The 17491-nt window shown below is 44.2% G+C and overlaps 1 protein-coding gene across 2 annotated transcripts in view; it reads left to right on the forward strand.

The window, feature by feature from the left end:
- The window catches only part of LOC139061542 (zinc finger protein 665-like), a 103125-nt gene that overhangs the window by 49442 nt on the left and 36192 nt on the right, over nucleotides 1-17491 (forward strand). The window contains exon 4 of one of the 2 annotated variants that reach the window (XM_070548172.1): nucleotides 128-10384. The exons of the other annotated variant lie outside the window; for it this stretch is intronic. Coding sequence (XP_070404273.1) covers nucleotides 128-2046 — 1919 coding nt within the window. The 3' untranslated portion in view covers nucleotides 2047-10384. Of the gene's footprint in view, nucleotides 1-127; nucleotides 10385-17491 lie in introns of those variants that run through there. 2 annotated transcript variants of the gene reach the window in all.

The following is a 17491-nucleotide window of genomic DNA, read 5'->3' on the forward strand; positions in this document are numbered from 1 at the left end:
CATGAATAGTAATGTGTTTACCAACATTGGTTATGTATATTACTGATTGCAAAAACACGCCTAGGTATTTTGTCTTGTCTTTTTACTGAATATTTTCTTTTATATATTTCTGCTTGGTTCACTGCAGTTTCAAGGAAGAGAGAGGAGACGGATGAGAAACCTCTGCTCTTACATTTCCACAACCATCAAATGAAAGACGGAGGTGTCCCAACCAGCAGCTTGGCTGGGCAGATGACAGCAAATGTTGGTGGAGGAGCAGAAACTATCAAGAACCTAGATCTGGACCCTAATGAAAAGACATCCGATTCTTCAGAGATTGAAGTTAGTGGAGAAGATGAAGATGACGTGAATCTAGACTCTGAGCGTTCAGACTCTGGGCCTGAAACTGGAAACGGCTGTAATGACAACAAGTCTTCGGAGTCAGATATTAAGACCGTCAACAAATCATTTAGCTGCCCTGTTTGTGGTATACGGTTCCTCCACCAGTGGTCTCTTCAGGAACATGTGAGAGTGACAAGTCATTCAGCAGTAAAGTCTTCAGAGTGTTCGGTTAATACAAAATGTGTGAAAGAGAAGCAACATGGAGGCTCATGTAGAAAAGTCCAGAAACAACCGAAATCATTTAGTTGTGATGACTGTGGTAAAAGATTCAGCCTAAAGTCCAATTTAACCCGTCATATGAGAGTCCACACTGGGCAGAAGCCTTTTGCCTGTGAGCTCTGTGAATACAGATGTATCCATAAGGCAAGTTTAAATGCACACATGAAAGTCCACACAGGTGAGAAGCCTTTTGCCTGTGAGCTCTGTGGATACAGATGTACCCAAAAGGCAAGTTTAAACACACACATGAGAGTCCACACAGGAGAGAAGCCTTTTGTCTGTGAGCTCTGTGGATACAGATATACCCAAAAGTCACATCTAAATAATCACATGAAAGTCCACACAGGAGAGAAGCCTTTTGCCTGTGAGCTCTGTGGATACAGATTTACCCAAAAGGCAAGTTTAAAAGCACACATGAAAGTCCACACAGGAGAGAAGCCTTTTGCCTGTGAGCTCTGTGGATACAGATGTACCCAAAAGGTGAGTTTAAACGCACACATGAAAGTCCACACAGGTGAGAAGCCTTTTGCCTGTGAGCTCTGTGGATACAGATGTACCCAAAAGGCAAGTTTAAACACACACATGAGAGTCCACACAGGAGAGAAGCCTTTTGCCTGTGAGCTCTGTGGATACAGATATACCCAAAAGTCAAATTTAAATAATCACATGAAAGTCCACACAGGAGAGAAGCCTTTTGCCTGTGAGCTCTGTGGATACAGAAGTACCCAAAAGGCAAATTTAACCAATCACATGAGAGTCCACACAGGAGAGAAGCCTTTTGCCTGTGAGCTCTGTGAATACAGATATACCCGTAAGGCAAGTTTAAACGCACACATGAGAGTTCACACAGGAGAGAAGCCTTTTGCCTGTGAGCTCTGTGGATACAGATATACCCATAAGGCAAGTTTAAACGCACACATGAGAGTCCACACAGGCGAGAATCCTTTTGCCTGTGAGTCCTGTGGATACAGATGTACCCAAAAGGCAAATTTAACCAAACACATGAGAGTCCACACAGGAGAGAAGCCTTTTGCGTGTGAGCTCTGTGGATACAGATGTACCCAAAAGCCAGGTTTAAACACACACATGAGAGTCCACACAGGAGAGAAGCCTTTTGCCTGTGAGCTCTGTGGATACAGATGTACCCTTAAGGCAAGTTTAAACAGACACATGAGAGTCCACACAGGAGAGAAGCCTTTTCCCTGTGAGCTCTGTGGATACAGATATACCCATAAGGCAAGTTTAAACAGACACATGAGAGTCCACACAGGAGAGAATCCTTTTGCCTGTGAGCTCTGTGGATACAGATGTACCCAAAAGGCAAGTTTAAACAGACACATGAGAGTCCACACAGGAGAGAAGCCTTTTCTCTGTGAGCTCTGTGGATACAGATATACCCATGAGGCAAGTTTAAACACACATATGAGAGTCCACACAGGAGAGTAGCATTTTGCCTGTGAGCTCTGGGGATACAGATGTACCCAAAAGGCAAATTTAACTATACCATACCATACCATTTTATTTATATAGCGCTTTCAACACGGCATTACAACCATACAAAGCGCTGCACAAAAAACAAGCAAGAAAACACAAGTTAAAATAGTCAGGTAGATGGAAAATGTAAAAAGGAGCAAAAGAAATATAAACAACAGACTATTAACAGTAAAAGCAAATAAAACCAGAATATAAAAACACGAAATTAAAATTGAATTTACTAGGTGGGACAATGGATGAGCTAAGGAGTTATGGAATTAAGGATCAAATGCGCAAGTGAAGTAGAGGGTCTTCAGACGAGATTTAAAGACGGCGATAGAGGAAGCTTGCCTAACCTGCAGTGGTAATGAGTTCCATAACTTTGGGGCACAGACTGAAAAAGCCCTTTCCCCACGAGTCTTCAAACGTGCCTTAGGGACAGTTAAGAGGAGTTGATCTTCAGAGCTAAGAACACGAGGAGGGTGGTAGTAATGAAGGAGATCACACAGATAGGGAGGCGCTTGACCGTTCAAGAATTTGAACGTGAGAAGTAAAATTTTATAATTGATCCTGAATTTAACGGGCAACCAGTGAAGCGTTTTAAGAATAGGTGAGATGTGGTGTCTTCTTTCAGCTCCAGTCAAGAACCTTGCTGCAGAATTCTGAACAAGCTGAAGCCTAGACAAAGCCGCCTCACTGATACAGTACAAACAGGAGTTTTAATAATCCAACCGAGAAGTGATGAATGCGTGAATCACAGATTGTAGAAGACGGACACTCTGGATGGACTTTAATTTAGAAATACGTCTAAGATGGTAAAAGCAGGACCTGACCGTGCTATTGACCTGAGCATCCATCTTCAGAGCAGAATCTATTCTTATTCCAAGGTTGGAAACAACAGAAGTGACATTAGGCGACAGATAGTTGAGGTCTGGTTGCTGGGCTGCTCTAACACTAGTTGGACTAAAAACGATTACCTCTGTTTTGGAGTCGTTCAAAATTAGGAAGTTGTCAGCCAACCATTGCTTGACTTCGTGAAGACAATCGAACAGAGGTTTAGTGGAGTCTTTGGGTTTCAGTGAAAAATAAATTTGACAATCATCTGCATATAGAAGGTAAGACACTGCATGCTGTTTGAAAACAGCTCCCAAGGGCAGAATATAAATACAGAACAGTAACGGGCCGAGGATGGAACCTTGAGGAACCCCCCGGGAAGGGAGAGTGTTTCGGATGAATAATCATCCAGCATGACCCTAAGGGACCTGTCATGGAAATAAGACCTAAACCAGTCCAGGGCCGAACCTGAGATGCCAGCCCAAGTCCGTAGTGTAGAGATCAAGATGTTGTGATCAACCGTATCGAAGGCTGCAGATAGATCCAGAAGCACCATAACCACATGGAACCCCGAATCTAATGCCAGAAAGATGTCATTAATCACCCGAATAAGAGCAATTTCAGTGCCATGCTGTTTTCTGAACCCAGACTGAAACATGTCCATTACCTGATGGTCATTAAGATGTATAAGTAACTGTTCGTACACTACTTTCTCAAGTACTTTAGATAAAAATGGTAACTTAGAGATTGGACGGAGATTAGAGAATTTGGCAGGATCCAGACCAGGTTTTTTTCAGAATTGGCTGCACAACAGCATGTTTAAAGTCACGAGGAACCACAGCCAAGGTCAAGCTACCATTAAGAATATCCAGCACATATTGCCCAATCAACGGAAATACCTCCTTCAGGAGACGAGGTGGAACAACATCATCTGGAGAGCCCGATAGCTTCATGGTAGCAATAGCTTTTTCCAGACAACACAGAGAAATGGGTTGAAAACTATGAAATAAGCCATGAGTGGGAATGACAGTAACAGGAACATTGGAAGTAGGAGGAATCTGAGCTCTGATTTTATCAACCTTATCTAAAAAAAACTGAAGGATTTGGTTGCACAAGCCAGCAGAAACAGAGGAAATAGTGTTTTAACAGGTGAGAGCATAGCATTCATGGTTTTATACAAAACAGCTTGATTATTAGAATTAGCAGAAACAATCCCAGCAAAGAAACGATTTCTAGCGCCTCTAACAGCTTTTTGATACTGCGACCACGCTTATCTCATGGCTTCAAAGGAGACCATAAGCCCATCTTTACTCCATTTACGCTCCAGTCTTCTGCAGTTTTGCCTAATTGAACGAGTGCGCTCGTTCAGCCAAGGGTCAGGCTTAATCTTGGTCAGTCTGGATTTTAATGGAGCTACAGAATTCATAGCAGCTAGACAGAATGAATTAAGAAGATGCAAATAACTATCAACAACAGTAAAATCACAGGGGGCTGATATCAGAGCAAAAACATTTACAAAATCTCCAGCAGTAGAGGGAGTAATAACTCGAGAGAGAGAGACGAATGTGGACACGGTCAGTACGAGAAGTGGAAGCCACGTCCAGGTTAAACAGAACTGGTGAATGATCAGAGAAAGTAGCAGGGAGAATAACCAAGTCACTGTTACTCAGCCCATGAGACAGAACCAGGTCCAGTGTGTGAACATGGCCACGCGTGGGCCCATTCACGGGCCAAACGAATCGACAAGATCCAAAAAGTCCTTCACCATAGGTCTGTCGGGACAACAGACATGAATATTAAAATCCCCCAACAGGAGGAGACGGTCATATTTACAGAAGATTTGAGCTAGAAACGTAGCAAATTCATCTAAAAAGTCCTTATTATATTGTGGAGGACGGAAAATAAGTGCGCACAGCATGGGAGGCGATTGACCCAGTTCAAAGGCGCTTAGCTCAAAAGTTAGTGGAGTTGAAGAGGGGACTGTGAGGTTACAGATAAGACCAGATTTAAATAAAGTCAACAGAGTCCACACAGGAGAGAAGCCTTTTGCCTGTGAGCTCTGTGGATACAGATGTACCCAAAAGACAAGTTTAAACACACACATGAGAGTCCACACAGGAGCGAAGCCTTTTGCCTGTGAGCTCTGTGGATACAGATGTACCCAAAAGACAAGTTTAAACGCACACGAGAGTCCACACAGGAGAGAAGCCTTTGCGTGTGAGCTGTGTGGACAAAGATTTAGCCAAAAGACAAATTTAAAGAGACATGCGGGCATCCACACAAGGCTCGAGGGATTTATTTAACAACATTACTTCCAAATGTACTATTTAGTTCTTTTTCAACCTTAATATTAGTCTTGTAACTCTGCTCAACTATCGTTGATCAAGTCCGTACTTGGCCCTTTAGTCACCTCTTCTTTTGATTTTCATTTTCAAATCTCCTTTGTTTTTTTAAACTCAGACCTTAACCAAACACCACGTCAATTGATCAGAAGAAACATGTTCTAGGGATATTTATTGATTTAAAAAGGCTTTTGATACAGTTAATCATAAAATGTTACTTGAAAAGGTAGAGAGGTATGGGATTAGGGGTGTAGTGTTGAGCTGGTTGACAAGCTATCTACAACAGAGGAGACAGTTTGTGAAATTTGGAGAATGTTCATCTTCATGGTTGGACATTGTTTGTGGAGTACCACAGGGGTCTGTGTTGGGTCCAAAATTATTTTTATTATATATTAATTATTTGAGTAATGTAACAAATACACTGACATTTGTTTTGTTTGCTGATGATACCACTATTTTCTGTGCAAGAGATAATATTATCGACTTAGAAAGGATGGTCCAAATTGAAATGTGCGTCATTAAAGAGTGGTTTATTGAAAATAAGCTTACATTGAATATAGCAAAAACAAAATGTATGTTGTTTGGTATGGCTGATAAAACTGAGGTTAAGCTGCAAATAGATGGATGTGAAATTGAGCAAGTAACAGAACATAAGTTCCTTGGAATAGTAATTGATAATAAATTAAGTTGTAAACCACAAATGAAATATGTATATAATAAGGTTGCGAGAAGCATCTACATTATGAATAAAGCTCGGCAGTACTTGGAATACAAATCACTCCATGTCCGTTATTATTCATTGATTTATCCCTATCTTATTTACTGTGTAGAGGTATGGGGTAACACTTATAAAACATCTATTGCGCCCTTGTCTATCATACAGAAAAGAGCCCTGAGAGTCGTTCACAACATTAGATTTAGAGAACACACTAATCTGTTATTTATATATTCTAAAATACAAAAATATAAAGATTTACTTCAACTATATACAGCGGCGTTCATGTTTAAAGTGCATAGGGAATTATTACCAAGCAAATTATTAATGCTATTTATAAAACCAGATAACCTATATAATTTCAGATACAAACTTCATTTTAGGCATACATATTTTAGATCAACATTGAAGTCATTTTGTATTTCTGTTACGGGTGTAAGAGTTTGGAATAAGCTAAGTGAGGATCTAAAGCAAAGTCCCTCATTGCATAAGTTTAAAAAGAAGTATAAAAAAATTATACTAATTAATTACATGGAGGAGGAGGAAAAGTTGTGAGGGTGTTGCATTTGATTGTAATTGTCTATTGTTGGTGAACTGGGAGCTGTGAACATGGGGGGGACATAAGAAATTGTAAATTTTGTTTTTGTGATTGAGGATAAAAGATGTTATAGGAAAATGGCAATGACACTCAGTGTAGGGAAAATATATATTTTTTTGCTTTATCCTTCTTGAAATTTGATTTGGGGGGATTGTATAAGCTACCAGAGCTTCGTTCCCTTCCCATTGAACATGTTCTACACACACACACACACACACACACACACACACACATATATATATATATATATATATATATATGTGGGTTTCTTTTTGGATACTTTTTGAATGCTATGGGTTGTCTATTGATTTGCATGTTCAATAAAGAAAGAAAAAAAACAATGGAGATGTTCATTCATGAATTCTGAATACAAAAAAATATTACTTAAAGATTAAGAAAAAACTGTTATACCCTCCTGTATTTAAGAAATAGACAAGACAACAGGCACATGATGGTTGTAGTACATAACCCACTGCAATTTAAAGCTGTTAGATCCCGGTGGCGTCTGCTTTAAACAATTTATCTGTATATAAAATAATAGCATACAATGTTGTAATAACTGTAGCTTAAAAAGAACGTCTTTATTCATTTGGAGCCCCTAAGTAGAAATCCCACCTTAAAGGCTGTGGAGAGACAGCTGGGACTAGAGCCCTGCACTGAAGCCCTAGGCCCTCGGGTCGGCCCGGCCTGACGGCCCTCGGGCCGGGCTTCGGGCCAACTACTGTGTAATTACCTCTGACACGGGCCGGGCCGGGCGCCTTTATTTTTAATCGAATTCATAAAAAATTGAAACACTTAAACCAGGGGTCGGCAACCTGTTCCCATCAAAGAGCCATTATTACCCGTTTCCCACAGTAAAGAAAACACTGGGAGCCACAGCAGCCGCGGCATTGTGGGCGGGGCCTACCCTCAGACAGCAAAGACCTGCTTAAAACAGGTGACAGCAGCTAGTACCGGTCACTCGTGTACGTCAAAGTTATCTTTCATAAGAAGATAATCAATAAAACGATTTATATAAAGTGGATCCAGAAGTTGTAGCCCGTCTCTGCCTACAATATTTTGATATTTTTCACCCTGTTGGTGATTTTACTGAGCAGATGCCACTTTTGTCATACGTTTCTTTCTAAAACATGTTTAGACTGTTCAGAATACAAATCCAGGCTCTGTCACGTTTGATTGTTGTAATTAAACTTTGTAGGTGGGGAAGGATCCGATCTTTTTTTTTCCCCCTCATTTACAGTGACGGAGATAACGGCGCAGTGCGCCTGGCTCTGGTGTTAATCAAGTTTAATCGCTTTGCAGCAATTTTCACAAGAAAACAGAACAGTTAAAAGCAGGGCTTGTGTTGACCGGACAGTCGCAGAACCAGAGCTCATGCGGGAAGATTCCTCCGACTGAATTCAGTCGGAGGAATTTTCCCGCTGATCTGAATCTGATGCGGCTCTCTGTGCTTGTAAAATAATGAATGGATATTTAAATAAAATGCTTTATATTTTACTGAATTAATTTTATATCTGTAAGTTAATTCTATGTAAAGATTGTCTGCGTAAACCTGAACAGGCCCAACCCGATCTCACTGTGAGACCGGGTTGATGGGTCACGCTTGTGCGTAATCATGTGCGCTTCCTGAGCTGAAGAGGATGTGAGATTCTAGGATTCTCCTAAGACGGCTCCTGGATGTGTCGCCACATTGGAGATAGCAACAAACACTATTCAGCCAAAGTTTCATAATCAGGGAACATTTTCTAAGTGACAAGTCTCTCTGAGAGACAGGGTTTGGAAAACACTCGCTTCAGTGGGAGGAACCTTCCCGCATGGGCTCTTCAGCAACGCGCTCCAAGCCAATCTCCACAACTTCAGCTCGCTGTGCACATATGCGCTGACAGCGAGCTGCGCTGAGCAATGTCCAGCTCAGATGTTCAGATGGGAATCTTTTCTTGGGTGATTTAGCTACATCTGCGATGTGCGTGTCAGTTCGTCTGCATGCGTCGGGGTAATTCTTTCTATTCTTTCTCCGTCAAAATAAACTGTCAAATACGGGAACTATCCGGTCAACACAACACAAGCCCTGCTTTTGACTGTTTTGTTTTCTTGTGAAAATTGTTGGAAAGAGATAAAATTTAACTTGATTACCACCAGAGCCAGTGCGCTGTTATCTCTGTGACGGTAAACGAGGGAAAAACACATTGATCAGATCCTGCACGTCTTTTAACACATTGGTCGGGATTGACACACTTTGTTTTCATTTAGTTGGTTAAAAAAAAGTCGGGCTCGGGTCGAGCCAGAGAATCCTGAAAATCTTTTCGGGCCGGGTCGGGCTGGAGCTCCACCCCCTCGGGCCAGGCCGGACACGGGCTCAGATTTTCGGCCCGTGCAGGGCTCTAGCTGGGACTGTTGTCAAGAAGTCATAAATTACAAGGCGGCTCTGTGGAGACTCCATTTCTCCTACAATAGCATTTTGCTATTCTAAGCAGGCTTAGGAATGTGCCTGTACCAGAGTTTTTAGGGAGGCTGTTGCAGAGTTATAAGCAGTGGACAGATGCTGGAAAGACAGAACCACTTTTGGGCTGCATGGTTCTCCACCGGTGTACCGATGCTTGTATTAACATGTACTACATTGTAATAAACTGGTTATCTTTTTTTAACTCAAACTTTGCCATGATTGAGTCATAGAACTCCAAGAAACAGCTCAGTATGAAAATTAACCACATTCCCTTTATTTCTGATGACACCACTACAGTAATCCCTCGCTACTTCGTGGTTCGTTCATCGCGGATTCGCTGCTTCGCGGATTTTTTCTTTGGAGCATTTTTCAGGGGGAATTCGCAGATTCACCGTATTTTTCACTGATTCGCGGTATTTTTCTATGCGAAATATCAACAAATTCTTGTTTTTTTTTCATCAATTTCATCATAAAATGTACTTTTTGTAATAAAACTAAAAAAAACAAGTAAAAATTTTTTTTTGCTTGAGTTTTACCCACAAAAACAGAATGTGATCATACGATAATTCAATATAGTACTGTATGTCAGACAGGTCAGCTGGATTCGGGAGTTGAGCTTGTAGGGAGCGTGGTTTCACAGACGCGGAAGTGATAGCGTCGGTGAAACGCCGGCTGATTTAGGAAACCCCCGAGCGTTCGAGTGTCAATGAAGTGACACGGAAATGCCGGGCTTTCCAGAAGTAAGTAAGATAACTTACTATGAGCTGATAGTTCGTTGGATTGATCGGTAGGTTGGAAACTCTGATCATGAATCTGAAGAAACGATGACTGAGTGGTGAGCTGGAAAGGCGACTTCCGTTTATAGCCACGGTTTGTGACGTAGGTGCGACGTGGAGGGAATCCCTGCGAGGGGCATGCTGGGAGTCCCTACTTCGAGGATTTTCACCTATCGCGGCCAGGTCTGGAACGCATCTACCGCGATAAACGAGGGATTACTGTAATCACTGCTGGTGGACAATTAATCACAGACACTTAGCACTTCTGCATGCGTTCTGTATTCAGTGTGAACAAGGCTTTCATCCCCTCTCTCAGTAGTGCAGCATCGTGCGGTTTTCCTGTTCTGATTTTTTTCATGTAGTTTTGGTTATAAACGTGGTTGCGCGGGCAGCATCCCAACTAGGGAGCTCCAAACCGTCCTCTCCGGCCATCTCCACCATTTCCTCCGGCAGGAGCCCAATGCGTTCATGGACCAGATTGGAGATGTAACCTCTCTAACGTGTCCTGGGTCGACCCGGGGGCCTCCTGTCAGAAGGAAATGCCCGAAACACCTCCCCAGGGAGGCGTCTGGGAGGCATCCTGACCAGATGCCCAAACCACCTCAACTGACTCCTTTCGATCCGGAGGAGCAGCGGTTCTACTCTGAGTCCCTCCCGAATGTCCGAGCTCCTCACCCTATCTCTAAGGCTGAGCCCGGCCACCCTACGGAGGAAACTCATTTCGGCCGCTTGTATCCGCAATCTCATTCTTTCGGTCATTACCCAAAGCTCATGACCATAGGTGAGGATTGGGACGTAGATTGACCGGTAAATCGAGAGCCTGGCTTTCTGGCTCAGCTCCCTCTTCACCACGACAGATCGGCTCAGCGTCCGCATCACTGGAGACCCTCCTACCCTCACTCGTGAACAAGACCCCAAGATACTTAAACTTCTCCACTTCAGGTAGGACCTCTCTCCAGACCCAGAGTTGGCAAGCCACCCTTTTCCGGTCGAGCACCATGGTCTCAGATTTGGATGTGCTGATCCTCATCCCAGCCGCTTCACACTCAGTCGCGATCCTACCCAGTAAGAGCTGAAGGTCAGAGCTGGATGAAGCTAGGAGGACCACATCATCCACAAAAAGCAGAGACGAGATTCTCCTGCCACCAAACCCGACACACTCCACACCACGGCTGCGCCTAGAAATTCTGTCCATAAAGATAATGAACAGAACCGATGACAAAGGGCAGCCCTGGCGGAGTCCAACTCTCACCGGGAACTAGTCCGACTTACTACCGGCTATGTGGACCAAACTCACGCTCCTCTTGTAAAGGGACTGAATGGCCCTTAACAGAAAGCCACCCACCCCATACTCCTGGAGCGTCCCTCACAGGGTGCCCCCAGGGACATGGTCATAAGCCTTCCCCAAATCCACAAAACACATGTGGATTGGTTGGGTAAACTCCCATGCCCCCTCCATCACCCTTGCAAGGGTATAGAGCTGGTCCACAGTTCCACGGCCAGGACAAAAACCACATTGCTCCTCCTCAATCTGAGATTCAACTATCGATCGGACCCTCCTCTCCAGCACCTTGGAGTAGACCTTTCCAGGGAGGCTGAGGAGTGTGATTCCCCTATAGTTGGAACACACCCTCAGGTCACCCTTCTCGCGGTGTAGTTGTTTGACTACCTCAGCATGGTAACGTGATGAAGGAGTTATTCTTCAAAGGTTTTTTAACCTTTTCCACAGTTCCTTTTGACAAAGTGCCAGTGCATAAAACAACCTCAAGTTCATGCATTCCTTTCTAAACTGTTTACTTTCCAGCAATGAAGACAGAAGATGAAGAAACTCTTTTCTTTTATCAAAATCAAAGAACTCTATTTTCAATAAAGCTAATCAAAACAGCTGTTAGTCAATAATACAATGTGACCGATCTGTGAAATCACAATATTATGATTAATATGTTTTAATTAGTAATGTGACTTATTCTAGTTCACTAGACACACTGATACACTAAGGTAAATAATCACATGACACATTGCTGTACTGATCCAATCAGAACCTTCCTAGTCTGAAGCGTGGCAGAGTCTCTGTTGTGTTTATTAAATCTGTCAGCTTTGATTTGTCCAGAATCAAAAACATCCAGATTAATTAAACAGTTCCAACGCCATCTTAAGTTCGGTTCTCAAGATCTCGTTCTCAAGATCCCATGAAGTTCACCGCATGTTAAGTGAAGTATGGACAGGCCATCTATACTTCTCTTTTTAAGCTGAGAACCATTCAAGCTGGGAAAATTCTGTTGTTACCAACCAAGCAACGGTTCCTTTCAGAATAAAAGCTGAACTCGCTGACCCAAGGAGGGTCCCCTTTTTGACGCTGTGAAACACCTGTCGCTTTTACCTGGAGACTATCCAAAGACTGGTTTGTCGTTCTGTCGACGCTGCTTCATCGGCTCCAGTACCAGCGGAGGGTCCGTGGACCTGGCATCCGGATCTGTACGGAGGTCTCACTGGGGGTATGTGGATGCGACACAAGTGGCGCCCATGTGTTTATGACTACGAGTCTCAAACTCTGATCAGTTAGAAGCAAAACATAATCTCCCACTCAGACTTTGTTTCTCCGGATGCGAGGGTTTTGAATTTGACACTCATTCACCACACACCATTCACCTCACACTTCATTCAAACAGAATATCCATCATTAGAGAGTTAGTCTTGTTAAATTGTTTAAAATTTTTTAGTAATAAATCTCCTTAAACTTTTGAAAGTCTCGCTCTCTTCTCTTGTCTCAGTTAATACAAAGTGTTATTTTAAAAATTATCTCTGCCTGACCCAAACAAAGTTCTGTTATCGAATCTGACGCCATAAGCAGCCTTGGAGTTGCGTGCAAAACAACCCCCACGATGGAAGGAATGCAGACAAATGCTGTGAAACCCTACCTACCCCCCCGCCTTCAGATTGTGCTCTCTGCACAGCGAGGTCATCAAGTTGAAGGCACTCACTGCTCTCTGTGCTTTCCCATGATCTCCCTCCCACCTGCGGATTCAGTTGGCTGAGCGCCACACAGGCAGCCCCCGCTGAGGAAACCAGGGTCCCAGCCCTCCCCCCTACCTACCGGGTCTCATGTTGTGAACTGTGACGTTCGTGCTTACATGTTGGGAGTTTTTTGCATTGGAGAGCTACACCCTGCCGGTGTAACTCTGTTAATGCCTTTTTCTCCCTCCCCTGAACTCTCCTCATGTAATCCCCTCTTCATCTACTAAAAGGAGCGCCGTCATGGCTGCTCCCGTGGTCTGCCTGTATCTGTCCTGTCTATATGTGTGTGTGTAATCTTGGTCAGGTTGTACTGTGGAGTCAAGTTCCTATGCTCTGGATCTCTGGAGCGCTGGCAATAAAATTCATTCTGATTCTGATTCTGATTCTCTTGGCTACCAACCCTCTCTGTTTCCCCTCCAGTCAGACTCCACCATCACTACGCCACAGTTTCTCCGCCGGGCACGTCGAGCTTGGACGGCTACTAGGGCAGCACTTTTGCGCACTGCTGAACGGAACCAGCAGTTGGCGGATTGTCATCACTGCCCAGCACCGTTCTACACTCCTGGACAGATGGTCTGGTTGTCCTCCAGAGATGTACCCCTTAAAGGCAGGGTCCGTAAGATGACACCGTCTGGGTGAGGAGGAGGATATTTTTAAATTCGAACGGCTGTTGCTCACTCCCCCGCCCTTCCTGAGGGCGGGGGAGTGACCCTAACCCTAAACACCTTGGAGATGAAGATCTCTCTCGAGTTCGGAATCTTTGTTCCGAGCGAATAGACTTTGAACGTGCAAGCATAACAAAATTACACTAAATTATCCTAAAAACTGTTGCTGTAGCATCTCTTTCCACTTTTGTAGCAACACATACAGAACCTGAACCCTCAGCAGGCTATTGACGTCCTTACCATGGTGCTGGACAGAGACCCTGGTGTTCTCTTTGATGTACTTGCCCTCTCTGGTCCACCTGCCACAACACCTCCAACTACCAATCAACCTTCATGGTGTGTATGCTCCCACTGCAGAGAGATGCCAACTGATTTGGAAAAGAAATGCTGCCAACAGCCTCCCCAGACATGTATTTCAACTGTCCCACACATGGAGGAGTTTATTTTACAAAATTGTGTTCTTCGCCTGGCCAGAACATTGTGGAATGAGTTTGGAGCAGTTTATGATGACCCGGACCCTGGTGAGGACAACAGACAGTTCTGCCATGCAGCTTACAGACAGTTTGTAGCATGCCAGCTTGGAAAACTTGTTGGAGGGTGCAGGGTAGTAATCCCAAGCTGTGTTGTCTGGAGGATAAGGGAAAAATTCCCTGACCCCAATGGTAATTACACTGGTTTTCTTCCAAGACGATTGTAAATAATTGTATATATTTGATATTTTACATCAGTTTGTTTTTTATATATTTTAGTTTGATGCTCTAATAAAGTGTTCTAAAGCATAACTCTCTGTGGCATTTGTAAAAATAACATTAATGTTAAAACTCCTGCACAACAACAAAAACTTATGTCTACCTCCAGCATTTTACATACATTTTTAAATTATTAGTCCAAATTTCCCCAAAATATATCTTTATTTTCAAACAAAAATAATAATAATACACAGGAAACACAAAAATAAAGAAGGTTTTGGGTTTTCTCTTGCCTCCCCCAACACCTATATCTGTGGCAATGTTTTACCTGTAAATAAAAAATAAACTCAATTAGCAATGGACTATTGTGTGGAAGATGTAAGGCAGATAATGTTTTATTTTACCATCACCGCAAGTCCGTAGGTGTTGTAGAAGTTCCTCTGTTGATGGTGCAGGGACTCCGGACAGCAAACCATAACGCCTTGGATCCTCAGGCCTTAGCTTGTAGCGTCGAGGAAGACCTTTCTTGCTTGTAAGCCCCTGGTCGTAACGCAGTGCTATTGGTCAACGCGTTAGGCTTGCAGAAATATTGGCTGAGCTCTACAGGGCAGGGGAGGGGAGGGACTTAGAAAATTGAAATATTAAAGATTATTTACTTTTTTTAATAAAATTGGGTCAGATGGTCAAAATCAAACATTTTTAAAGTTATTCTACATTTAAATCTTACGTACCCTGCCTTTAAGGCCACATCCAAGAAATTTGCTCCCAGGTTCCTAGGTCCTTTTAAGATTGTGGCAGTCCCCAGTCCTGTGACCGTTCGTCTGGAGCTTCCGCGATCCCTCAGGAGTCATGCGATTATTCATGTGTCCTTGGTCAAACCAGTGGCCACCAGCCCTCTCTGTCCGACCCCGGACCCGCCTCCGCCTGCTCGGTACTACAAAGGAGGTCTGGTCTACCAGGTTCGGCGGATCCTCGACTCTGGCCCCGGGGTCGGGGAGTACAATACCTGGAGGACTGGGAGGGGTATGGCCCAGAGGAGCGTTCGTGGGTCCCCCGGGCATTCATCGAGGATCCCTCCCTCATCTCTGACTTTGAGGCCTCTAGGACCATCGCTGGGACACCAGGAGGCGCCTGTTGAGTGGGGGGAGGGGGGGAGGGGGGGGATAATCGTTCTTGGGTTGAGGTGAGTGCTCCTCCTCAATTAACCATCTGTGGGGTCCTGTGTTCCACAGGTGAGGAGCAGAGGGGCACCAGCTGTGCCGAGTTAATCATTTGGAGCTCGGGTTTAAAAGAAAGATGGAGACACCACTCGAAGCTGGATGATTACTTCAGTTATGGATTTTCACCACACCTTCACAATTCAGCTAAAGCACTACAGATTCCACATCCCATCCTCCTCAGCTCCTGGATCTCCCCTCTCTGCTGCCTCACCTCCCTCCCGGCTGGATCTCCAGTCTCATCCACCTTGGCTCCCCAATACCCCACAGCTCGCTGAGCTAGAACTTTGGACTTTTCGCCCACGGCATCACTCACTGGTTTTCCAGTGCTCCTTTAGTTCTCGTTTGTGAATAAAAGACTTTTATTTCTTACCTTCTGACTCCCGTGCTGATTCTGCATGTCTTGGGTTAGACGCCTTCCACCAGCCATGACAGACGTCAGCAGCTCCCCATCCCCGCTGTAAACAGTGTGAGCAAGTTGCTGCCTTCCTCTCGTGAGGCGCCGGACAGTTTGCCAGAACCTCTTTGGAGCCGATCAATAGTCTTTCTCCATGGCCTCACCAAACTCCTCCCACGCCCGAGATTTTGCCTTGGCAACTGCCACTGCTGCACCCCATTTGGCTATCCGGTACCTGTCTGCTGCCTCCGGAGACCCACAGACCAGCCACGCCCTGTAGGCCTCCTTCTTCAGCCTGACGTCTCCCTGAACCTCTGGTGTCCACCAGCAGGTACGGGGTTTGCCACCACGACTGGCACCGGCCACCTTGTGACCACAGCTAACAACAGCCGCCTCAACAATCGCAGAGTGGAACAAGGCTCACTCTGAGTCAATGTCCCCCATTGCTCTCGGGACGCGGTCAAAGCTCTGCCGGAGGTGGGAGTTGAAGACCGTCTTGACAGGTTCTCCTGCCAGGCATTCCCAGCAGATCCTCACTATGTGTTTGGGTCTGCCAGGTCTACGAGGCATCTTCCCCTGCCATCTGATCCAACTCACCACCAGGTGGTGATCAGTTGACAGCTCCGCTCCTCTCTTCACTCGGGTGTCCAAAACATACGGCCGCAGGTCAGATGATACGATTACAAAGTCTATCATCGACCTGCGACCTAGGCTGCCCTGGTGCCAAGTGTACCGATGAGCATCCTTATGTTCGAACATGGTGTTCGTTATGGCCAAACTGCGGCTTGCACAGAAGTCCAATAATGAAACACCACTCGAGTTCAGATCAGGTGGGCCGTTCCTCCCAATCACACCCCTCCAGGTCATGCTGTTATTGCCCACGTGAGCATTGAAGTCCCCCAGCAGGACAATGGAGTCCCCAGGAACTCCAAAAAGGGTGGGTACTCTGAACTGATATTTGGCTCATAAGCACAAACAACAGTCAGGACCCATTCCCCGACCCGAAGGTGCAGGGAAGCTACCCTCTCGTCCCCCGGGGTAAACCCCAACACACAGGCAGAGAGTCTTGGAGCTAACAAAAAGCCAACCCCAGCCCTCCGCCTCTCACCCGGAGCAACTCCAGAAAAATTTCCTTTTTAACTATATACCTGAGTTTGTCTGAATTACTACAAAGTGTGTTCATGATCCATGAACAAGTAAAAGTAACAATAATCTTCTGATTAAACATTCAAAGATCAATCAGGTTTATATTTCATATTTATATGGAATCATCACATCTTATTGGTCATAATTAATTTGCAGTTGTCACGCTATAATGTGTGACCGCTACAAAGGGAGCCTAAAGTCACGCCCATCTATTTCCAGAAGTGTCATTTAGAATCGAGGGATTAAAAAAAAAGTAATAATAAAACAAATAAAAAGATAAAATAAAAGAATAATTTTAGAATGATGTCCAAGGAAGGTTCCGGATATTTCATTTAGCAGCAAAGCGCCTCGAGATTTTTTTTCTTGAGAGGCACTATGTAAAAGTTTGTTTTCTTTCTGGCTTTAAGGTAAATGTGGTGCAATAACATTTGTCTTTTTATCACAGGTAAAAAACAACAGCTACACTTACTCAAAACCATAGGTACAAGTACACACATTTGCACATTTTGAGCCACACATTTAAAAAAAAAACTACAGTTACAGTTTTGCCTCAATATATCCAAAGGATATGGTGCAAAAAT

This window comes from Nothobranchius furzeri, chromosome 2, assembly GCF_043380555.1.
Source record: "Nothobranchius furzeri strain GRZ-AD chromosome 2, NfurGRZ-RIMD1, whole genome shotgun sequence".
NCBI lineage: Eukaryota > Metazoa > Chordata > Actinopteri > Cyprinodontiformes > Nothobranchiidae > Nothobranchius > Nothobranchius furzeri.